Source organism: Lissotriton vulgaris, chromosome 2_2, assembly GCF_964263255.1.
Source record: "Lissotriton vulgaris chromosome 2_2, aLisVul1.2, whole genome shotgun sequence".
In the NCBI taxonomy this organism is placed as follows: domain Eukaryota; kingdom Metazoa; phylum Chordata; class Amphibia; order Caudata; family Salamandridae; genus Lissotriton; species Lissotriton vulgaris.
The window spans coordinates 127,009,409-127,035,404 of record NC_141688.1 but is presented as its reverse complement, the minus strand read 5'-3'; the positions used below and the strand labels follow the sequence as shown (position 1 = coordinate 127,035,404).

Sequence of the window (25,996 nt, the reverse complement as noted above, 5' to 3'; positions counted from 1 at the left end):
AACCCAGTTTGGTTCATTGGCACCCGATTGTGCTCGCTTGCCCAATGCCTCAGGTCCTCCAAAAGGAGCCCTGCATAGTGTTTCGCCTCAATATCCAGAAGGGCTATGAGTCTATAGTTATTGGGGACAGCACGCAAACCTGATTTAAAAATTGGATGAATTATTGCGCCCCACCACGAGTCTGGGATTGTTGCAGTTCTCAGTGCATAGTTAAAAATATTTGTTAACAATCCAGACCAGAAGGTTATGTCCGATTTAAACAGATTTTGTGGGAGGCCATTGGGACCGGGTGCTCCATCTTGTCTAGCCTTTGTCACTACAATGATGACCCTGTCTTCGAGCAACTGATAAGCCTCGTCTGACAGGCTTGTTGGCTCAATGGGGATACACCCATTAATTCCGAGGTTGTTGCCCGTTTCTCCTGGCGATCCATGTCCTGCAGAATCTGGGTGGACTTGTGACTTAAAGTGGTCCGTAAGGTATTTTACCCATTCTGCTTCTTGAATATTTGCAGTTCCAAAGCGTGAAAAGCTCGATTAATTAATGCCCAGAATTTCCTTGAGTTTTTGGTTTGGTTTTCGTATGTCCACGTATCCTTGGTGATTGCCAGCCTGAAAGCCTTTTGGGTTCTGTGATATGAATTTAAGATTTCACTGTTCCCAGGCAAACGGTGAGGCGCCTAGGTTGTTGCCACCTTTTATGAAATCCTTGCATACTTGTAGAATTTTAGGCCCGGTGTCATCACTCCACTTCAAGCGCTATAGATTTTCGGTGTATATTCCCTGACAGGTTGGGGGTGCTGATTTATGAGTCCCTGGCCTTGTGTTGAGAGAGATAACCTGGGGCCTGTAGTCACTCTCGGTACGTGGAAGAATTCTAAAGGTGTCTCGATAGTAAAGCAGATCAGTATTGCAGATGGTATAGTCCAAATGGGAATATTTACTACCATTTGACCAGGACCAGTTTGGCGGGGTATCACCTGCAGACCTACCATTCATTACCAGGTAGCCCGCACTATAGAGTCTCGATACGCAGAGTTCTCCCAGTTGGCTACGGACTTGATTAAGCGGTCTAGTTTGGGTTATGGCCTCAATGATGTTAAACAGAAAAGGCTCATCAGTATCCGCTGTTTTTCCCTGGAATAGGTTGATGTTGAAGTCCCCCGTAGCGATACAATCCGAATTTGGGTGCTCAGTGGCTATGTTGCTCATGATTTCTATTAGGCGGGCCAGATGAACTTTTTTGGTACGAGAGTTTGGGTTGATATACACATTTAAAAGAAATAGTGAACGCAAATTTCGCCACCGATTTATTTTAACCCCTAAAATCCAGTCTTCTTTGATGGGTAGTTGTTTAATCGTGCCTTTTAAATTGGTGGATATGTAAGTTGACAGGCCACCTTTAGCATGTCCATGGGGACTATCCCTAAGGGCAGGGTTCCAAAATTCAATAATGGGGAGGCTCCAGTAGCTGAAGAACATAACACACAGAATCTCTACTCAGTTTACCATGATTCAATAATATACCACCTATATGCAAGTCTACTGCCTCTCAATACGGATAAAAAGCTTACCATGTCAAAACTCTTTCTGTTACCGAAGTTTCCACATGGACTGACAAAACGGTTCTGGCGTTCTGAAACCATGCACAATGTTCTGAGGAGAACTGATAGAACTAGAAAGTGGACTATGCGCCGGTTCCTTTCACCACTGTCGAGAACACACAGTTTCAAAGATTTTGTGCATTTCTACAAGGACACTTGTTAAGGGATGCATTCAGGCTAGGATGGAGCAAAGGACTCCTGTATGCCTGCTCGCCGCTTCCTCTCCTTCCCCAAGTGAAGAAGAAGATGAAGAACAACCTGGCCCAAGTCATTCTAGTGTCCCTAGAATCTATGCAACTTACACCTCTATGCATGTAGATGGAGAGGTGGCAACAAATTGCGTTCAATTTGCCGACTGAAATAGAGGATTGCATTCTCGTCAAGAGGAGCCTTTCTACAAAATCCATTTATGCCAGGCACAGAGACAAATTTATGATCTGATGAGGTGCCCTGATTACAGACGCTTTGCAGGCTAAGTTGTCACGTGTCTTTTTATTTATTTTATCTCTAGCCTGTGTCCTTTATTATTGGCATATCCATTGCTTATTAGGGATGCATGTCATGCATGCTGTCCTTTATATGTTCCTTTATATGTTTTGTTCTGCTTCTTTAAATGCAATAGGTGTATGTAGCCTGCAGTAAGGGCGTTATAAACATTTGTTTTGTGTTTACTGCATTGCAAGGAAAAATTTAAGGAAGTGAAACAATGGAAATAAGCTAAAGAAATTCAAGTACAAACAATCATCGATACAATAGTACAATAATTGTTTGCACTTGATTTTGCTGCCTCACATGTGCATCAGCCAATCACTTATTTAGCTTATTTCCATTGTTTCTCTTCCTTCAATTTTTCCTTCATCTTGGCTGACTACACCCTTAGGGCCATCTACCATCGTCTTTCTCTCTATACACAACGTAATTGATGTCAGAATTTATATGGGTTCTGAATAAACTTAATTCAGCTGAACCATGCTACATACTGGCTGAGTTATTATTACTCCTTCTAAATGTATGAACTATTGCATTGACGTCTTTTGATTTAGTCTGCACAGAAATATCTATGATATCTATATGTCGATGTTTAAAAGGATTCCTTGATACCACTGTTCGCCTGGACATAATAGTTGCTCTTGTTGTTTTGTAATTATTCACATAAACTACGGCATGGGCAAAGAGAGTTGTGTTTGTAAATATAATAGAGGATATGTCTCATTATGTTTTCATGCCCGCTGTTATGCTATTAACTGGATAATATGTCCTAGCATTTCACTGGTGTTATACATTGGTATGTCTACTGGATATTGAACATTTGATTCTTCTGTTCAATGCTTAAGTAATCATGCACAGCTTTGATATTAATTACAGAATGGGTTAAGAGAATTATGTTTGTAAATGTATATGCAATAAGGCTTCTAATGTTTTTAGGCATGCTGTTATGTAATTCATTGTATGATAGGTCAATGAGTTATGACATGTTTAGTGTTAATGTTAATGAATGTTTGTTCATCTTCACCAGTAATAGATGAAATTCATGAGCCACATATTGTCCTGGCAATGTTCCAGGGAATTTGCAGAAGGGGATCGAAACATCAACAATGTCTACAAAGAGGCCTATTTTGTGGAAACGACAAACTATGTTTCTTGTTGTAATGAACTTTGAGAAACAGCTCTAGGGCCTCTTATTCTTTTTGTCCTGTCTAGTTTCTGCTGTGTTGTAGGTATTTTAAGTAGGTGGGGTCTCCTGTGCTTGATATAATGTGTATCTAAATAGTACTGTAATAAAAAGGCATTATAGAACATCATTTTGACCCTACTCCTTTACTGCCAGAGAGATCTATTTAGCATGATTCAGAAGTACAGCTTATTTGTTTGTTTTAACAAAATACACTATATTAAAGTGTTTTTGTGATTTTTGTTGCTCAAGGGGCATTTTCTTCTTTTTTTTAGTGGTCCTTAGCGCTTCATAGCATTGTAGTCAGCACTGTAAAAGGTTATTTGCCTACCTTTCAGCCTTTCAACATTTACTGGACCAACCGTCCTCATTAAAATCATTGGCTGTGATGGACACGTTTCCTCCCTACCAGTTTGTGGTGCCACAGTGAGACCTTATTTTGGTCTTAACATTCCTTAGACTATCCACTTTGAGCCGAACCATAACTGGTTGCTTCATCCCCTGCCTTGAAGACTGTATTCCTAGTTGCGGTTTCATCAGCTCGTCGCATGACAAACACAACCACTGCCAGTGCAAACTCCTTACACTCCCTTTTTTCCTGGACAGACTGGTGCTGTGGACTAGGGCAGAATTATTACCTAAGATCATGTCTACCCTCCACGTTGTGCAATACATCACTCTACCATAATTCTTTGCTCACCTTCATCTCTTGGAAGAGGAGGGGAAGCTCCATGGTCAGGCTCTCAAAGGGCTTTAAGCTTCTATGTAGAATATACTAAGGATTACTGAGTGGATGATGAGCCTTTTGTGTGGTTCTATGGAGCAATGAAAGGAAGGGCTGTGCAGAAGAGGGCCTTGTTGAGGTCGACACTCCTCTACAATAACAGCTACTAGACACTGATCAACAAAAGCAGCCACCAGAAGGTCGGAAGGCCTACTCCAACAGGGCTAATTCTGCAAACACTGCATTGGTGCAAGAAGTGACTGTCCTTAATATCATCAAGGCGGCGAGATGGCCAGCCATATATATGTTTACAAAGTGCTGCTGCCTAGACAGTCAGGACTGGCAGAATGGATACTACACCCATTCAGTTCTGCAGGACGTTTTGGTCTGAACCACTCCACAAACCCTCTATTCACTGTATCTATTCTAAGGTGAGAAATGTGCAGTAAGAAGTATTCATCATAGAACAAGTTCGGGAAGTTAATAATCAGCACGTTGTATCCACCAGTCACTCACACTCCACGTCCGAGGGAGCAGAAAAGGAAAATACGAGAAACCTAATGTTAGTGAGCAAGGACAATGATTATATGCTCTCATTTCTTGAGCAATATCTATCCAACACGCAGTTATACAAATACACCTAGCTGGAGCTTTGCTCAGTGTCACCCCACTGCTCGTGGAGCAGTTTAAAAAAAAATTATACTTACAGAAGCTATTTCTGTTATTATAATTTCCTTTTTTTTTGGCCAGGTTGGGCAGGGATGACTGCGGGCCAACCAAATAGTCATGCACACTTTCCATGTTTCCCACCAGGCTGCATTACACAGCCTCGTGGGGACCATGCCCAGCCTCTCATTCCCCGTCTGAGCGCCGAGCCACAGCGCTCAGACCAATCACAATGTTGCATTACAGCGCTGTGATTGGCTTAGGGGAGTGTGCTTCCTGGTGACGACGATGGACGATGTAGGAAAGAAGGCTTAGGACTCGAGACACGGCGAGGAGGTACGTGTTTATTTTTCATTTTGAATTCTCCACTCTCCCCCGCGAACCCCACCCACCCCTCCATTCCCGTTTCCTGCTACACGCTACTGGCATTGCTACAGAAAGTCTATGTATCCAGTCTGGCCCTGGGTGACATGAGTTGAGGAAGCTGCTGTTAGAAAATATCCACCAGAAAGTGCGTTAACTGAAGTAATTAATTTGTTCATGTTGTTGACCTGCTGTTAACAAGTCATGTTGTTGACCTAGTTGCAAATTTGTATAATTTCTGATGTGCACATGGGGAAACTTTGCTCTGATGGTAATTCTTTTAGATAGTTGTCTTTTATGCTTGGGTGAGATTTGTTTAAGTTTGTTTTTCAGGGTGATAAGGTTTGTTTTCTTGCATCACTGGTTAATGAGTGTTAAATCTTCCACTAGTGTGAGCCAAGACCACTGCTACGTCTTGTTCCTCTCAGCTTCTACTCATTGATCCTTCCATGGTTTCACTCAATCTCTCATTCAGCCAGCCGTATACTCACTCAGTCATTCATAACACTCACCCATTAATCTAAGCAATCAATCACCCACCCCCATACACTCAGTCATCAATTCATCTATCCATGCATTCACTCATCAATCCAACCCTTGGCTCATGCAAATTCAAATTTCAAAGCTTTATTCGACATTTGTCATAAAAGCATCCTTCCTAACCCTATTACAATAAATACTACAGCTAAAAATAATTTCTAAAACACATATTAAACATTGACAGTCGAATGCTATACATGTTAAAAATGCAAAAAAGTTTTTCCAAAATTCATAAAAATTATTTTTAAAATGACAATTCATATGACGGAACAGCATTCCTCATCCCAGCGTTTCCTGGCTTGTTTTTGGGTCTGTCTATAGTTGTCTCTCGCCCTCCTTACTGCTATGGCATTGCCTGTTCTCAATTCCGTACTCAAGTTGAGTCGTGCCAACCTACAGCTCTTGTCATACCATCCTTGTCTAGGTTGTTCTTTTTTTATTTTATTGGGATCTACGGTTTTAATGAAGAAGCTTTGAATTTTGCAAAAGAGGTTTTCATGGGCCTCCATCATGTAATCTTGGAAGTTAAGCTTCCCATAATGGGACTTGATGTTGTTTACTTCATCGACTACTATTTTTTTGAGGACCTCTAATTTTGCTACGTCTTCTATTAGCATTCTCCATTTCAAATGGCGTTGGTTATTCGAGCATGCAACATCTTGCGTCACCATTTCATTTTTATTGGTGTACTCTGTAGTCTCATAATAAGAGTAAAGGGTCAAGCGTAGAGGGTTGTGATCACTTTCTAGTCTTTCTTCCACAACCATGTCTAGCATTTTATTCCAAGCCCTTACATCCAATAATAAATAGTCAATTCTACTAGCTGCTCGGCCATTATCAAATGTGTTGTTCCCTTTTAAATCAGAGGGCGAGCGCCCGTTTACCGCTCTCAATCCTCTTGCTAGGCAGAGACTCTTTAGCTGGATTGCCACTGCACTCCATTTTTTAATGACAGGCAACTCCAATTTGGCTCATGCTTGTATTCACCCGCACATCCATCTACAGAGTTGGGCGCTCATACTCGTCAATTAAAGAAGAAGATTTTGCAGGATATGCTGCTCTTTTTTCATTTAACTTTTCTTTGGTATGGATGAATGTTGCAAACTGTGGGCCCGATTCACAGAACTAACTTAAGACCAAATCCTAAACTTACTACTTTTGGTATTCACAGAAGACATTTAGTAGTAGTAAAGTTAGGATTTTGTCTTAAGTCTGTCTTAAATCTGTCCTAAGTCTGTCTTAAGTCTGTCTTAAGTCTGTCTTAAGTCTGTCTTAAGTCTGTCTCAAGTCAAACTTAATACAAAATCCAAACTTTACTACTACTAAGTGCCTTCTGTGAATACCAAAAGTAGTAGGACAGACTTAAGACAGACTTAAGACAGACTAAGGACAGACTTAGGACAGACTTAAGACGGACTTAAGACGGACTTAAGACAAACTTAAGACAGACTTAAGACAGACTTAAGACAAAATCCTAACTTTACTACTACTAAATGCCTTCTGTGAATACCAAAAGTAGTACGTTTAGAATTTTGTCTTAAGTTAGTTCTGTGAATCGGGCCCTGTATTCCCAAAGTCAAACCTAGCAATTTTTTTAATGTATTAACAAAATCTATAATTACAGCCACACTGTGAGTAACAAATTAATTTTACAGTTACTCACCATAACATGCATCAGGTACAGGAGGCACTAAAATAAAACATAAATAAAAATCAGGAATTCATACACTTCAGAATACTAAATGGACCAAATCAACATCAACCCTAAGAATCAGTATTACACTACTTCGACACAAAACACAATAATTGGATGCTGGCAATGTTTCAGATCTGTGTGGATACAGTCCATTCATTCCAAATTGTTGTATATGAATAAAGAGTGGTCTTTAATCAAAGCTGTAGCTCATTTTACTTCCCTTATTAGAATGATATATTGAGTCGACCTTGCAGGAATAGTTGTTGTTGTATGTTTTTGGGCACAACAGCTTCTGATCCGCACTGGGACAAATATGTTTGAATGGGATGCATTCACAATCAGACTAATACAACCCCAGGGTCATGAGGTCTTAAGTATAACTAATAATTTATGGAAATTGATCAAGAATCAGTAAAAATGGTGTTAAGTTGAACTTACAGTTGAAATATATTCTTTGTACGGTGGAATAGACCACACAACCACGGTTTATGTTACTGCTCAGGTCGAAAATACACTTGTGTTTATTTCTGCGCTACAAAAATTGTCATTGTTCTGAACTTTTGATAAATTCACACCAGAAATAACTGCTTTATGGCATATGATAATGTCTAGTTTAATAATTAACAACCATATTATAGAAAACGTTTTAAATATCTCATGCTTATGGAAACACGTGTAATAATATTCTAGATTGAGACACTACACCACTCACCCTGTTTATAAAACTGCCAGAGCATGAGCCTTGAATTCTATAAAAAAGTAATGTTCTTGAACGACTTTCAACTACACCACCTACAATAACCTTGGGACCCACATAATGAATTGGTTTATGTGGCCCAGCTGTACTCCTGCTGGAAATGGGCCCCATCAAACTCATATGAAAATTATGTGAGTACACTATCTTCGATTTCTACTGAATAAGGGGCTAGGATATGAGAGCCACCTGTAAATGGGTAAAGGAGTGTCTGAGCCACTAAGTGGCTTTTACAAATAGACAACGCTTCAGATCTGGAGATCGACTCGGTGAGAACGGAGGAGGCCGGAGGCCGGTGAACAAGACGTGGATCTTCGAGAGATTCTCATGGACATCAAGGCCAGCTTAAAAACAATTGACTCAAATCAGACTTGCTCTCTTCACGCCTTGACTACATTAAAAAGAGGGTAGACACACATGATACAAGACTTCATCATTTAGAAATTCATATGTCAGATATGGGCGACCTTCAAGCTGACTCAAAGGAGCATCTCCTGCACACAGACAGAGTGCTAGAGCTCATTAAGGCCCACTCCAGACGTAACAATCTTCTCATAGTTAGCATTTCCAAGACCAACACCATGACCAGAATGGAAGACTTTATTGAAATTTTGCTGCGGGAGATCTTTGTAGTGGGCCTCTCACCTGCCTTTATCGTAGAGAGAGTCCACAGATCACTTGGAGCCAAGCCGCCGGTTGGGACTTCACCCCGACCGATCATTGTCCGCCTCCTGAATTACAAAGATCACGACCCGATCCTCAGGCTGGCTCGCGAAAGAGGACAGATTCAACACCAAGGAAATACAATATCCTTTTACCCGCATTTCACACTGGTGGTACAGGCCAGTCACTGGGACTTTCTACCAGTAAAGAGGATGCTTCAATAGGTAGGCATACAATATGCCCTCTTGTACCCTGAGAAGCTCAAGACCTCTCATGAGGGCAAGTCACACTATTTTACAGACGCTAAGCAGGGCCTGAAATTTGCCAAACAGAATATCAAATCTAACCGTTCCCCAGCAGCCGCACCACACTCCTCAACTGGGGCGCAGATTAGTGATAACGACTGATGTCTGCGGGATCATAAAATACAGACGCCTTGCTGGGTGGGGGGGTGAAAGCGCCTCCTTATTAATGTGCACTGTCCTCCCCGGGGTACTTACAATCTATTGCTTTGCAGTGTTAGTATGGGACATTTCTATACATATACTACGATGCTTACAACTAGCCTAAACCTCCCATGGATTCATCGCTCGGCCACCTGGCCTCTGTGGTGGGTCGTCAGTTCGGTGTCACCACGGCCTCGAGGGATAATTCCCATTTGTTGAGATTTTGGGGTAGGGTTTCACAACCTGTTTGGGTGGTTGGTGTGGGTAGGCAAGGGTATGTTTTTGACATTCTGGTGGGGGGTGGAGGAGATTTATAAGATTTGAAAAATTGTTGGCTGGCAGTTACGCTCGGATACTTCACAGTGGGACATTATTGCACATGAGACATATGTGATGTAGGAGATCCTATCAGATCACACTTGGCTGGGTACACAACTGTTCACTCCCCAACGAGACCCGGATAAGATGTCCAGTGTGTCCTGTCTTACATGGAATGTTCGCAGGCTCAATAATGGTCGAAAGGCTCAACTGGTACATGCCTACCTTATTAGACACAAAATCGATAATTGTTTCCTACAGGAAACCCATCTGGCTAAAGCTCCAATCTCTGGCCTTCTTTCACGAGGTTGGGGAGCTACATACTCATCGATGTTCTCCAATTACGCCAGTCGGGTTACTATCTTACTTAAAAAGGGTCTACCATGGCAGACATCCCACTGCTTCAGTGAAAGTGATGGGCGGTATGTCATACTAGTCAGAACCCTTTAACGACATCCTCTAACAGTGGCTTCCATATACGGGCACAACACTGATGACACCAATTTTTTTTTTTTTTACGAAAGTATGGCATTTGAGCTCTGACATCAGTCAAGTACCATAGTATGGGGGGGAGATTTTAATGTCCCATTAGACGACTCCCAAGGCAGGTTCGACAGTTCCCAACGCCCTCACCCCTCAGCAGCCAAAACTTTCCACATAATTATTTCCGACAATCACTGTATAAATATTTGGCGTTCTGTACATCAAGATGCACGTAAGGGTACCTGCTTTTTTGCACACCATAATGCTTGGCCCAGAATCAACTTCTGGTTGACCACTAAGGATGTGCGGCAATGGACAACATCAATAACTCATTTGCCACATAATCTCTGTTCATCATGCCCCTGTGTTGCTTGCCGTACAAATACCCTATACCCTCCCATGAGGATTCACTTGGCGTCTTCCACCTGGTGCACTGCGAGATGCGGCCTTTAAAGAAGAAAAACAGGCGGCCATCATTGAATACTTTGAGCAAAACATTGGCTCCGTCGACTCTCCCTCTGTCTACTGAGAGGCCTTCAAAGTGGTCGTCCGGGGCATATGCATAGCTAAGCAGAATGGCATTCTCAGCGCTATCCGTGGGTCACTCACCAAACTGGAAACCGATATTGGTGCCCTAAAATCAGATCTTTTCCACTCCAACAATTCAGCCATGCTGGCAGCCATTTGTGACAAGATGTCTGAATACCAAACATAAGCGACATGACATTATTTAGTCAAAGAAACTCAGGACATAAACTATGGAGAGAGGGACTGCCCCGGCAGAATCCTGGCAGGATGCATATGAAGACTGCAACACACTGTATATATAACAAGAATGTAATAGGCTTAGACCTTTGCACAGTACCGCACCACATATACCTGCTATGTACATTTGAATGCAATATGTAATTGTCTCACTTTGATGTCTTGCTGTAGAGCTTTTGTATACTGCCATCTGATTATAAATAAAATATATTTTTTTAACTATGGATCAGCAGAACAGCCTCAAACTATTCAAAGGTGACCTGAGGTAAGAACTCAAAGTGGGCAAGTCCAAGGGCCATTGAAAAGTGCTACCCTTCAAACCCATGTAGACAAGACTAATGGACACAGAGGCCAAAATAGAATGTATATGATAATCTGAGACATCCCTGAGAGCAGCTCTATTCACAAAAGGATACCATAAGCCTGCTCTAGACAAGGAAAAATATCACATGAGAGGCATAAAGGAGGGGGTGAAGGACACCAACTTTGAGACATTTCTGGTCTGCATGTTCTCAATAGTGCTAGGAGAAGGCCATCATGCACTTCGTTTAGCAAGAGGGCTCAGAGTAAGCGAACAGAAATTGGAAGAACTTTGAAGACCTGGAGACGTTCTTGCTAAATTTCATAGCTACAAGTTCAAATAATGCCTCAAGAAGGATATACACAATTGGCATCCAGAACTTTGAATGTTCTATTTTCCAGGTTACCACACTCTGCATTCTTCCTAGGTGCCCGTACTTCCATCTGATCACCGCAATGCTAAGGAAAGACATTTTCAAATACTCGACATACACCTTTTACATCTCCTTTGATTCCCAGAGGAGAATACATTATTTTATTGCCAAATGTAAAGAAGCAAGCTGTGGGGTCCTTTCGTTCTCCACATTGATTTGACAGCACAGATGAAAAGTGCACCAGGAACTTTGGGCTAAGCCTGGAAAATGGCATATGAGAGCAAAGAGAAACAACACAATATGATATAGGTACCATATGATTATAACCTTCTTGTTTTTTTTTCATCTAACGGGAATGGGATAGCAGGTGAGAGGAGATAAGGCTTGAGAATTTAAAAGTACCAGTGCAAACAGGATGAGGCACATCTAAGACCCATATGCATATCAGTGCTGACAAGAAGGAAACATAATTGTGTCTACCTTCATAGATCACTGAGTTTTACTTCTGTAGATCACAAACACGTCATGGTTTGTAGGCTAATACCTGGGAGACAGGATACATTAGAATGGTGTATGCTCCAAATGTAGGTCAGGACAAAATAATACAGTGCCCATCTTTATGGTAGGGAATCTCATTTTGCCTGGAAACTTCAATCTAGACTGGTACGTGATGAAGGACAGATTGGGTGTGGCTGCAACTCAGAGGGGCCTTCTCCAAGACTTTTAAGAAGGCATTACAGACCTTATACTTGCAATGCCTGCAGAGGTAAAATAATGCAGATCAAATGAACTATACTTTCTTTTCTCAAGCCATACGGTACACTCACAAATAGACTATTTACTGGAAAACAACACCCTAATGCCTTTAACACATGATTCTAAAATACATCTGTAGGAAGCTGGCTCTCTATATACTATACCAAGGTAAGATATAGTGTGCACAGAGTCCAGGGAGTTCCCAGAGGTATAGCAGGGGCTAAATTAGGTAAGTACTAACAGGTCTCTTTATGGTATTGTGGGCACGCAGTTAAGCTTATCCAGAGGGTGTTTTGAGCATTTATTGTATTCACACCAATTCCATAAGTATAAAAAAAGGTAAACTTATGTTTTATTTTTTAGAACAAGCAGGACTTGCACGGATAGGTAAAATAACACTTCTCAAAGGCAAGACGTCTCAAGGAAATGCAATTAGGGTTGAATTTGCAATTGTTACAAGTTTGCAACTGTTTGGAAATGCAGTTTGAATTACACCGCAATTACTGTCCATTACTCTTGGATTAATTTTGAATTACGAAGTTTTGGGGGTGGTATGCATAGATACCACATATTGAGTTTGTGAAATACAAGGCAAGTACGTCTTTTTTTACGTTGCAATTGAGCTCACTTTTCCCCATACAATAACAGTTCCACACTTAGAACATTTTTAGGCCCAAAATCTCCCAACATGGGCTCCTATGGAAGAAAAGTGGTTATCGGATTTAGAGGCAAGTCCTCGACTTACAACTTGGAGTTTTGGGGGTTAATGCCAAGGTTCCCCCAGGTCTTGAAGGCACTAGGACCGCCGGGTGCAGAGTGCAGTGGCCCAATGTGAGCCAATGGCGCTAAGGGGAATTCCGGTAGGGACTGATTACGAGCTGGCCACTCGGTGTGGAAGCAAAGCTCTTGGGCTGAAGATCTTGGATTCGGAAAAGAGGCTGTAGGCTTGGGCAGGTAGACTTCCTGAAGGCGACCACGGGCTGGAGAGGTAAGCTTGGATCTTGGGGGATGATTGGACACCGTTGGTGGGGTCAGCCAAGGCCGCGGATATCTTTTCGCGATGGATTCTTCTGACCGCCTATGGTCGTGGTCCAATTCTTCAAACCGCTCCGGTCGTGCATTTCTTCTTGCCTTCGGTCGCGGTCGGGAGACCCTTCAGGTTGAGGCTGCAGGTGTCGTTTCAGAGCTTGTGGGAGGTCGGTAGTCATCAGATCCTAGGTCAGGATCGCTAGGGAGACCTCCTTGGTGTGTAGGTTCACTTGGGCTCAGGCTGCAGCAGCCGGTTTTAGAGTGCTGCAGGACCGTCGACCACTGGCGCCTGGGTGCTGGCCTTGGAGTCTTTTGGTTGAGCACATCCGGTGCACACAGGAGACAGAGTTCGTAAGGAGAGTTCAGAGCAGGCCCTACAGGCTCTGGGGGCTGTTTGCTGCTGGACACACTAGTTTCTTTGCTGTACAAGTCGTAACAGGCAGATAGGGCTAGGGCCATAGCAGTTGGTGTCCTCTCCTTCCTGGGTCAGCATGCCTCTTCGGTCCGTCTTCTTTCATCCTCGAATCTGAGGAGACAAGGTTCAGGGTTGCTCCTAAATACTAGATTTAGGGGTGTTATGGTATGCAGGTCGGGACCAATGGGCCCCTTCCTTGGGGTGGGTACACCCCCTATTAGGTCACCCTCCAGTGGGAGGAAGCATGAGCCTCTCCCTAATTGGCTGAATTCCCTCATCGCAAGATGGAAGAGACTGAGATGTGTATTTTACCTTGCCTCCACCTCCTGAGGGGTGAGGTTGGCAAAGGTGGGCACACCTCCCTTCCTAACTTGGTTTTCTCTCGCCTAAAGTGGGGATCAGTTGCTGGGGGCAGCAAAAGGCAGGGACAGCTTCCAAAGGCAGCAGGCCTTTGAAGCTTCTTCTTTCATGGACCCACACCATACTGGGGGAGGAGGCATGACACCTCTACCCAGGATGGGCTTTGTTTCTGGACCCAGAGAATGGAGGCTCTCTACCCAGGGGTCCAGACACCTGTCTGGTGGCAAATGACAGGCAGCCATTCAGAATCACATCAGGGCCGGTCGATTTTCAGGGGGCATCTCTAAGATGCCCTCTGAGTGCATTTTGCATTAAATCAGAGTGGGTTTAATGTGCTAAGAACTTTGCTACTAAACTTCCTAGTTTTTAGTAAACTGTGGAGTTTGTAATGACCATATACTCTTTATGGCTTTACTACATTTACAATGTCTAAGAATAGACTCTGTAGGGGGACAGAGCTCATGCCACTGTACCCTCAACTTAGGGCTAGTGCACTCTGCTAGAGTAGTGACTCACCTAGGCCTCAGTAAGTGGTTTGCAGGCATGGCACACAAGGAAGTGTGCAATGTCTACCCTTAACTTTTCTTTGCACCAAAACATGCAGCCTGCAGTGGCAGTATGTTTGTGTTCAGGTGCTGGGGCTATAAGGGTGACAAAACAGGTGCTGCAGCCCTTAGAGGCCTTCCCTGGTGATAGTGCCCTTGGTACCCATGACTTACCTGTGGCCAGGAATGTGCTAATTGTGGATAAAAAGGTACAGTCTTGGGAAAGAACTAGGCCCTGGGAACCTGATTGGCAGGAACCCAGGGCACACCAAGCCAGGTTGCATCAGATGTCAGGTAGAAAGTGGCGGTAACCATGCAAAAAGAGGCATCTGAAAGAACTTCCAGATGATGCAACCATATAGCTATCTTTCCCATGTAATCACCAAACCACCCCATCAGAAAACAGATATTTTTTTATACAATAACCAGATATCCAGTACTAATAGCTGACCCTCAACACCACATCACACAGTACCTTCAAATGAATACTCTGGATGAGGTGAACAAAATGTGTACTTGGGATGACATAAACGTGGTCCATCAAGGTAAATGCATTGTTACACTAGATAACTTAAAAAGAATGAGACGCTTGCTGCCGAGCAAGATGGCCGCAGCCTAGAGGAGCGCAGAGGGAGAAACAGACTCCCCTGACGATCCGCTTACTAATCTGCACGTTAATTTTACCCCAAAGACGCTTGCATGTAGCTGAAAGTGAGCGGAACACATCGGTCCAAACCCGGCATTTCCCCGAAGTTTGAGACGCAGTAGACAGGGCGGAGACGGTGGAGGCCTGCTGCAGCGGCTCCCGCCGGGGGACTAAATTGTGACGCAAGCCCATCTTCAGAGGGCTACGTCTGGCATATCCCACCCGACGTTCGTGGCTGTTTGGCAATTGTGTCAGCCGCGGTGCGGAGGAGTTGGTGGAGGCCTGCAGCGCTCACGACCCACTTCTGACCTTGGGACATCAACCAGGTACGGAACCCCCATATACCCCTGAAAAGCGCGGACCGGGACAGATGACTGACGACGAGTGCGAGGCCAGTCTAGCAAAGCGGCCGGGCCTCACCCGGAGCCATCTGGGACTCTGCCCTGGGCCGCTGCCGATGTGACTGGTGCCTGGTGTACCACTGCTGGGAAACGTGATCTGATACCCAGATTAAGGCTGTGACTCTGAGTGTAGAAGGGCCCGCCTGGAAAATGCAGGAAGAGAGGGGCATTCATTACTGGTATACGTACGGAACACTGTGGAGTGGCGCAGTGGTCTGGATGGTGGCCGGAAGGGACAAGCGGCGTCCGCCGACTCTGCCTGACTTTGGCGCCTTGCCGGCATTGTGGGTCGACGGCCCCTGTGGGTCCGCCTATTATACGGCGGGAGACGGAGCATCCGGGCCTCGGCTATCACCTCAGGACGCAACTGAAAGCTCAGGGGGTCCCGCAGGCTGTTGCCCCCCAGTAAATTGAGCCGCGCTGAGCAACGGGGATATTGGAGCACATACCAGTGATGTGCTGTGCAAACTTCTCCCCTGGAATTGCCGTACAAGACACAAGATCCTCCTGGGCGGATCAGGGTGCGGAGGGAATAACAACAGGCCCCGCGGGATCGGCAGTCTCGCGGCTGGCGGTGGCGATTCCCAACTGGCACTGCACCGCCTGGCACAGGATGGGGGGCAGGGGCCCTTGCACAACCTCTCAAGGTAAACTGGGCAAATTTGCGTACAGTAAAGATTTTGCCGCACTGCCTCAGCACAAAGACCTCGCTGACAAGGCCCCGGACGAAAACGGGGCAACTAAGGTATTGCTGGAAGATATAATGTCAGCCCTCACTAATGTCCAGTCGACGGTGGGATCGATCTCTACAGATGTTACTTTCCTGCGGGCCGACGTTCAGAAGATGACCGCCAGGGTCACAGAAGTCGAACAAGTGACTAAGTCTTTAACGAAGGACACTACTACTTTGCTCAAGGAGGTGATTCAGCTAGAGGCAGAAAACAAACGCATGGCGGCAAAACTGGACGACCAGGAAGGGCGCGCCTGTCGTAACAACACTAGAATTACGGGCATTCCTGAAAGCGAGGAGGGCCCTGCCATGGACCTGTATGTGGAAGAACTCATAAAAAACAGACTGCAACCCAGAGGGCTCTCTACCTTTTCTCTGTAGAACGTGCACATAGGGTGCCAGGAGGGAAGCTAAACCCAGGTCCTCGCCCAAAATTTTCAATTTCCGGGACAGGGATGCTATACTACAGACGCCGCGGGTGGCGCCACCATTACGCATCCAAAACTCAATAGTGTCCTTTTTCCCGGATTACACGGCGGCTGTATCAGCGCATCGCAGGAGCTTCCTAGAGGTTAAAAAAGAACTGAGAGCCTGAGAATTGCCCTACTCTATGCTGTTCCCAGCGAGGCTGCGGGTGGTGGCAGAAGGAAAAACTTGGTTTTTTTAGACACCAGACATCACAGGGCAGAGGAAGACCACAGAGACCGGGAACAAGAAACGGAGGGGGACCACCAGCAGCAAGAGGAGGCCAGGGAGTGAGATATTGTAATGCAGTTTGAAAACACATTAAGGAAATATGCAGCAGCGCACAAACGGACTCACTATCGCTGAGAGATGGTAACGGACCTCTAAGTAAAATTGCCTTTGAGGAGGGACAGGATGTGACCTTCTTCGGACTTCTCTCCCCCTACACACAAGTAACGTTCATGGGACTTGGGACTAAGCACTTGCTGAGTTGGGGTGGCGGGCAGTTTTGAGTCCGTCTGGCAGGGAGGAAGGGCGGGGGGGGCGCGGGGGCGGGACTGTTTCACTATTTATGTTTGTTTTTTGCTATAGTTTCAAGTACAGTACTCAGATGTGTATCGTTCATACGCAGTACACGACACATGCATTGCACTTATGATCCTGCACTATATCTAATACACTTCACTAGAGATGGCACTAAATGACCCTCCAAACCCTACGCCAGGAACGGGCTCCTTGACTCAGGTGGCACCTCTCTCCCTGCTCACATGGAATGTACGTGGCCTGGAAGACAAAATTAAGAGGGGCTTGGTTCTGCAGTGTATCAAACGGAGCTCGCCTGCAGTAGTATTATTGCAGGAAACACACCTTACTGGCACCACATGTAAAGCGATGGACAGATGGGGATACAAACTGATAGTGCACTCAGAATTCTCCTCTGGATCCCGGGGGTGGGCATTTTGGTTAGAAAACAATCCCCACTGATAGTACATAAGGATTAGTTACTTACCTGTAATCCTAGTTCTCTTCCAGGGGTATCCTCATCAAAGTCATAAGCATTAGAATATTCCCGCCCATGCGCGGGACCCCGGAAACACTATATTATATGTGCCCCACATATATATACTCATATATATATAATACATATATATATATATAAACATGAAATAGCAGCCAAATAACATCAGAGCTGAAATATGCTGTGAAGAATTTCCACCATACATGAATAATAAGCATTAGAAACATGAGAAACAACACCAAAGATTGTTTAGAAATTGTTTTAATGCTCAGAAAGGAGTAGAAATTCTCATAACTCACTGAAAGCTAGAAAGCTCCCAGGCTGCATTGCAAACACACAGTCTAAAAAGACTGAAAAGCTAACCTGTAGCTGCATAGCAATAAACTGACACCGTGCCTTTAAGGCACCCCTGACCCCCTGTATCCCATCATGCCTCAGGGGTGACAGTTAGGTCAGTTGTTCTTTTCGGAGACTGAAAACAAACTCAGTAACAAATAGGTTAACAATATCTCCTTATTAAAGAGTATCCTTTGCCCGGGGAGGCGGGAGGGTTGCTTATGACTTTGATGAGGATACCCCTGGAAGAGAACTAGGATTACAGGTAAGTAACTAATCCTTCTCTTCCAGGGGATCCTCATCAATAGTCATAAGCATTAGAATAGAATAGCGAGCCTCTCCTCTTCCGTGTGGGCACAGGAATGATAAGACAATAATCTCATCAACAAGTTTGAGTAGGCTATAGACTACCCAAACAGATTCCTCAAGGAGGCTTGCCCTACTTGAGTATCGGCCCTGGAATCAGATTCGAGACAGTAATGCCTCGTAAAGGTATGAACCGATTTCCAGGTTGCAGCCTTGCATATTTCTGACATTGGAATGTCATGCAAGAAAGCTACTGTAGCGGCTTTCCCACTAGTGAAATGCGCTTTGGGTGACACCAACAAAGGCTTGCCTGCAAGCTGATAGGCCAATTTAATGCAAGAGACAATCCATCTGGAGATGGAGCTCTTGGTCGCTGGAAAACCTGTCCTCATTGAACCGTAGTTCACAAACAGTTGATTCGTTTTCCTAATCCCTTTAGTCCTTACCAAATAGAACTTGAGCACTCTCTTAAGATCTAAGGAGTGAAGTGACCGCTCGGCTGGGGTCGTAGGATTTGGAAAAAACGAAGGGAGGGAAATGGACTGATTTATATGAAAATCAGAAATGACTTTAGGCAAGAAAGATGGATGAGCCCTTAGGACTACTCTATTGTGGTGGAAAACAGTATATGGTTCCTTCGCACAGAGAGCTTGTATCTCGCTTACTCTTCGCGCAGAAGTAATCGCCACCAAAAAGGCCGCCTTCCAAGAAAGATGTTGCATGGAGGCCTTGTGGATGGGCTCGAAAGGAGGTGACATTAACCTGGATAGAACCAGGTTCAATTCCCATGGAGGAAAAGGGTTTCGCACAGGGGGATACACTTTTTTCAACCCCTGGAGGAAGTCCTTAACCACTGGAACCTGAAAGAAAGAAATCTGATCAGGCGATTTTCTGTATGCTACTATGGCTGACAAATGCAGTCTAATAGAAGTATATTTCAAACCAGCAGTTGCCAGGGAAAGGAGGTATGGCAAGATGACCTCCTCCTGCCCTTTAGTCGGATCTAAGTGATGATCCCTACACCATATGTAGAACCTTTTCCACTTGAACGCATAGGACGCTCTTGTGGAAGGCCTCTTAGCCTCCTTTAAAATGTTCATACATTCGGGAGGCAAGTTCAAATGTCCATATTGCAGGACCTCAGGAGACATGCCGTCAGGTTCAGTGATGGGAGGGTGGGATGCATTATCCTCCCGTTCATCTTGCTCAACAGGTCCGGCCTGCAAGGAAGTCGTCTGTGTGGACACACAGACAGATGTAGGAGGTCCGGGTACCACCACTGCCATGGCCAATCTGGAGCTATCAGGATCATTTCCATGTTCGACCTGAGGAGCTTGGACACTACCTTCGGAATCAGAGCCAGGGGAGGAAACGCGTAAGCGAATGTTCCCGACCAATCCATCAGGAGAGCATTCCCCTGCGTTCCTGGCCGGTGGAACCTGGACGCGAAGGCGTGGCATTTGGCGTTTTCGTCGTCTGCAAACAAGTCTATGGTTGGACGACCCCAGCAACAAAAAAGCTCTTCTACCACTTCGTCGTTTAGCACCCAGTCTGGCTGATCTTCGAAGTGCCTGCTGAGTGCGTCTGCTTTTACGTTCAACTCGCCTGGAAGGTGCACTGCCACTACTGTGAGGCCTCGAGAGAGAAGCCAATGCCAGATTGTCTGAGCCTCTCGAGAGAGTAGGCGAGATCGTGTGCCTCCTTGTTTGTTCAGATAGAACATGGTGGTCGTATTGTCCGTCTGAACTAGGACTGAGTTGGACTCTATCGCTGGAAAGAAAGCTTTGAGAGCCAGGAATACCGCTCTGAGTTCCAGCATGTTGATGTGGTATGTCTGCTCCTGTGCAGACCACTGCCCTTGAATTTGAAGCGAAGCGGACCCATGTGCGCTCCCCAGCCTTGCAGAGAGGCATCCGTCACTATAGACTGGGATGGAAGAGGTTGGTGAAACTCCCACCAGCACATTCCTTCTCCGAGTCCACCATTTGATGGCTTGGGAAAGAGTGATACGATCTTCCCATCGCCCTGTCGCTTGGTCCCACTGGTCCTTTAGAGCTTGCTGCAGAGGATGCATTTTCAGCCTTGCGTTTGGGATGTGAAAAATGCAGGACGCCATGGAACCCAGCAGGGATGCTACCTGTCGGGCTGTTGGAAGCCGAAACTTCAGCAGAATCCCACATTTCTGACACATGGAAAAAAGTTTCTCCTCCAAAGGAAACGCTTTTCCCAATCTTGTGTCCAGAACGGAGCCTAGGTAGTGGATGGACTGTGTAGTCCGCTGGACTGACTTCTCCAGGTTCACATGGAGGCCGAGTCTGTGCAACTGGTGCAGGCAAAGTTGTAGATCGTGCGTTACCTGTACCGGAGATGGGCTTTTTAGGAGCCAGTCGTCCAGGTATGGGTAGATGAAGAATCCCTTTTTGTGAAGAAAAGCCGCCACCACCGCCATGCATTTGGTGAAGACTCGTGGTGCGGACTTGAGACCGAAGGGTAGCACCTTGTACTGGTAGTGTTTGTTCCCTACGACAAACCTCAAGTACTTGCGATGCTGTTGAGCAATTGGGATATGAAAGTACGCATCTTGCAGATCCACCGAACACATCCAATCTCCGGCTTGAAGATGTGGGCATATTTGGCGAAGCGCTAACATGCAGAACTTTTCTCTGACGATGACTTTGTTCAAAAGACGCAGATCGAGTATTGGTCTGAACTTGTCCTCCTGATCTTTTTTGGGGACAAGAAAGTATCTGGAGTAGACTCCTTTTCCTCTTTGAGAGGAAGGAACTTCCTCTATAGCTCTTTTTTGTAGTAGAACTTTCACCTCTCTTCGGAGCAATCTTAGCTGGTGAGGGCAAGCGTTCTTTGGAGGAATGCTCTTCGGAGGCGCACGGAAACGTAGCCTCTATCCGTTGCGCAGTATATTCAGCACCCACTGATCCTTTGTGATGCCGACCCACTCTGCCATGTGTTGTGAAGCCCTTCCTCCCACTGGAGTGGGCAACGGCGCCAGAGGAAGCCACTGCTCAGGCCTTTCCTCCTCTTGTGGTATTAGAGGACTGTTGGTGACCTCCTCTACCTCTGTTGGCTTTGCCTCGAAACTGGGATTTACCCTGGTTCTTGCTTTTGGACCACTGAGGGGTTTGAACCCTTTGTTGAGCCCCTCTCCCCCTGTTGGACTTGAAGCGGCGTTTGAATTCTTTTTTCTTTTCCAAACCCACCGCTTTCATTGTATCTAGTTCCCTCTTCATACGGGTCATCTCTTCGTCAGCATGTTCCCCGAAGAGAGAGGAACCCGAAAAGGGAAGATTAAGGATGCAATTCTGAGCATCTGGCTTCAGACCTGTAAGGCGCAACCAAGCCGACCTCCTGGCACAAACCCCATGTGAGTAGGAATGCGCTGCAAGCACTGCACCATCCGCAGCTGTGCTTATCATCTGATTCGCCACCAGACATCCTTCTGTCACAGTCTCTTCAAAATTCTGCTGGTCTTCCTTTGGCAGTTTGGATTTGAACCTTTCCATGGAGTCCCATAAGGCTCTGTCGTATTCACCCAGAAGTGCAGCCGCACTGGAAACCTTCAGAGTGGAGGCAGCTGAATTTCAAACCTTGCCACCCCAGGAGTCCTGAGATTTGCTGTCCTTGTCTGGTGGGACTGAAGAGGAACCGGCAACTGCATGCGTCTTCCTCGCCGCTGCCACTATTACAGAGTCTGCTGGAGGGTCAGATTTTACAAAAACCGGGTCAGAAGTGGCCGGTTTATATTTCTTCTGAATGCGGGCTGGCACCGCTCTGATAGCCGCTGGAGTTAGGAAAACCTCTTTGACAGGATCCATAATCCCCGGGACTAAAGGCAGCAGTGGACGAGAGATGGCTTTTTTGTGTAAAGTCTCAAAAATTACTGACGTTGTAACCTGAGGGACAGACATTTCAATGCTCAGCTTCCGAGCTCCTCTTTGCAGGACATCCAGATACGTGCCAATGTCATCCACTGGGGAGGATCTGGACGTAGGACTGTCCGTCAATGTAGGGGAGTAATCCCTCTTGGATGACCTGGTAGAAGAGGTCGATGAGGTAGACTGAGTTCGTCAACGCCTACGATGAGCACTGTACCTCCTCTCCCGTGATCTTTTTGAACGCTCATCCCTTCTAGGAGAGCGAGATCTGACCCGATCTTCTGAGCGAGGCCTGACCAGCTTTTCTCTTCTGGGAGATCGGGATCTTCTGGGAGATCTGGTTGCTGTTCTCACAGGTGATTTGCGCCAGGGAGGACTGCGCTTGTCCATCTCCTCTACCAGACTCAGAAGAGGAGATATGTGTTGTGGGCTGACACATTCTTGCATACGTTTGGCAGCCCCAGAATCTCGCCAATGGTCCAAAGACTTGTACCACCTAGGTGACAGTCTGACTTGCTCAGCCGAAGGATCTGGCTGACGCACAGGAGATCTGCGCACAGGACTTTTGGACCTTGAAGATGCAGTTGAGGAGCCAGACGACCGTGAAGTTGAATGACGAGAAGCTGACTCCGTCACCATGATCACAGAGTTTCTTTCTGAATGTCTTGACGTCGAGCGCTCTTCTCTCGCCGCCGAATGCCTTTGGGGGGTCGGCGGGTCAAACAATCTCGACTTCGAATGCCTCGACAGCGATCGATGTGAGGATCTATGGTCTCTCGATGTTGAGCGGCGATGACCAGCCGTCGACGGAGTCTCTGTCTCGACGCCGAACGGCGATGACCAGCCGTCGACGGAGCCCTCAGTCTCGTCGTCGAGCGGCGATGCCTGGCCGTCGACGGAGCCCTCTCTCTCGACCTCGAACGACGATGTTCAGTCGTCGACGGAGCCTTCTCTCTCGATGTTGAACGGCGATGACTAGCCGTCGATGGAGCCTTCTGCCTCGACGTCGAGTGCCTGTGCGACGACGGCGGAGGTGTATTGGACACCCTCGACGGCGAGCGTCGACGAGACACTGACGGAGACTGCGTCCTCGACGCGGATCGACGTTCCACTGTCGATAGCGGAGGGGTCTTGGTCCTCGACGCCAAACGCCGCTTCTTAGACGACGGCGGAGGGGTCACACTTCTCGACGCCGGTCGTCGCCTGGATGACGACGGCGGAGGAGTGACCTTCCTCAACGCCGATCGTCGCCTGGTTGACGACGGGGGAGGGACCTTTGATCTCGACGCCGACTGTTGCCCGGTTGACGGCGGCGGAGTCACATCTCTCGACGCCGATCGTCGCCCGGTTGACGACGGCGGAGGGGATCTCGACGACGGAATTTGGATCCTTCGACGTCGTCGACGTACCTGTTCTTCTTTTCGACGGCGAGCCCGCCGTCAATGGCATTTTTGAAGCCAAACGATCCACCGGTGGTTCTTTCCTCAGCGCCAAGCCTGACGCTGAAGCTGAAGGCCTGTCTTTTGAAGATGTTTTAGTCTTCTTGGAACCCTTCTTCCCCGGAGACCTTCCTCTGGATGACCTATGAGCCAGGCCATAGATGCGAATTCTCTCCCTGTCTTTCAGAGTTTTTCCTGACAGGTGCTCGCAGTGAGGACAGGTGCCTGGATCATGTTCTTCAGGCAGACACAGGATACAAACATTGTGGTTGTCTGATTTTGCTTTCTTGTTGCCACAAGAAGGACACTTATCAAAAAGTGAAGGCATTTTCAGCTGAGAAAACGCCCACTAAACTGACTTAAAAAGGCAGTTCCCTACTTGACTAGTTGAAAAATGTCAAAGTAAGTGAAAAAGTTGTTCAAAGTGAAGTAATTTTCTGTCAGAAAAACAGAAATTAGTGGAGCTGTGTAACCAGGATCCTTCCTGAAGGAGCCAGAAAGAACAACTGACCTAACTGTCACCCCTGAGGCATGATGGGATACAGGGGGTCAGGGGTGCCTTAAAGGCACGGTGTCAGTTTATTGCTATGCAGCTACAGGTTAGCTTTTCAGTCTTTTTAGACTGTGTGTTTGCAATGCAGCCTGGGAGCTTTCTATGCTTCAGTGAGTTATGAGAATTTCTACTGCTTTCTGAGCATTAAAACAATTTCTAAACAATCTTTGGTGTTGTTTCTCATGTTTCTAATGCTTATTATTCATGTATGGTGGAAATTCTTCACAGCATATTTCAGCTCTGATGTTATTTGGCTGCTATTGCATGTTTATATATATATATATATATGTATTTATATATATATGAGTATATATATGTGGGGCACATATAATATAGTGTTTCCGGGGTCCCGCGCATGGGCGGGAATATTCTAATGCTTATGAATATTGATGAGGATCCCCTGGAAGAGAACACTAAAACTGATGATCAAGGACGTTTTGCTGTCAAAGTAGGTCAGTGGGAGGGACGATCTATCAACATAGTCTCAGTTTACATCCCCCCTGCACTACACACGATTACACTCCCGGCTCTTAGTAAATTCTTGCTTGACCTCCCGGTGGGGGAGTTATTGATTGGAGGGGACTTCAACGCCACTATAGAAGGGACTATTGACCGATACCCTGCGAGGGCGGGTGATTCCGGTGTGTCTCGCCTCTGGAGTTTTATGGAGGCTCTTGGGCTTACAGATGTGTGGAAATGGCACCACCTGACAACACGACAATTCACATTCCACTCTGGGGTACATCATTTTCTAACAAGGATAGATTACTTCTTAGCTTCAGCGGGTAGTCTCAACAACATTGAAAGTATAAAGATCAGACCCTGGGGTATCTCAGATAATTCCCCATTACTCCTACAATACATATACTATCACAAGACGCAGCAGTGTATGTATCTGATATATTCCGGCTACTTGCAAGGCCCCAAGATCAAAAAGGCCATCATTAAGGCGACAGGCCTCTATTTCCGAGAGAATATCACGTCAGTTAACTCTCCTACCACCTTATGTGAAGCATACAAAACTGTCCTAAGGGGGCAGGCTATTGTTTCAACTACAGGACATAAGCGGGAGAAGCAGCAAGAGCTGCTGAATCTAGAATTAGAGTTACATGGCGAGGAGACACAACACACCGACAATCCCACACCTGCTACGTCCCAAACCCTGTGTCTGAAACAGCAACAGCACAGAGAGTACCTCTGGGAATTGACCATACAGCCGGCTAACGGCCACGAAACACAGGATATATGAAACGGGTGACAAGGCCGGAAAACTCCTGGCATGGCTTGACAAAAGGGAACGGGGTGCTAGATGGATAGCGCAGATTTCTGTGGAGGAGGGAGGGCTGACAATGGACCCACAGACAATAGTACAGACACTAGCGCATCACTTCCAGAAGGTGTACGCATCCACCTCTGCGATGACGCAGGAGGAGGTAATGTCTTATATAAAAGACATTGATATGCCCAAGCTCACCCCGGAAGCAGCGCTAACACTGGAGGTAGATCTCTCGGTGGAGGAATTGCAGGTGGCGATCAGTTCACTGCAATCTGGCAAGCGGTAGGGCCAAATGAAATACCTATAGAACTCTACAAAAAGACAGCGGGGACCATTGCCCCACACTTGTTATGCATATTCTCTGACAGCTTAAAGTCGGACGAATTCCCACTATACCAAGGTATGGCCACTCTCGTGGCCATACCGAAACCGGGAAAACTTGCTGAAGAATGCACCTCATA

The 25,996-nt window shown here is 46.0% G+C and overlaps 1 protein-coding gene across 7 annotated transcripts in view; it reads right to left on the bottom strand.

The window, feature by feature from the left end:
- The window catches only part of LOC147729139 (mucosa-associated lymphoid tissue lymphoma translocation protein 1-like), a 1,401,591-nt gene that overhangs the window by 538,075 nt on the left and 837,520 nt on the right, over window positions 1-25,996 (bottom strand). For all 7 annotated transcript variants that reach the window (XM_086959432.1, XM_086959437.1, XM_086959431.1 and 4 more), the window contains one exon: window positions 7,232-7,258. In XM_086959432.1, coding sequence (XP_086815558.1) covers window positions 7,232-7,258 — 27 coding nt within the window. The remainder of the gene's footprint in view (window positions 1-7,231; window positions 7,259-25,996) is intronic.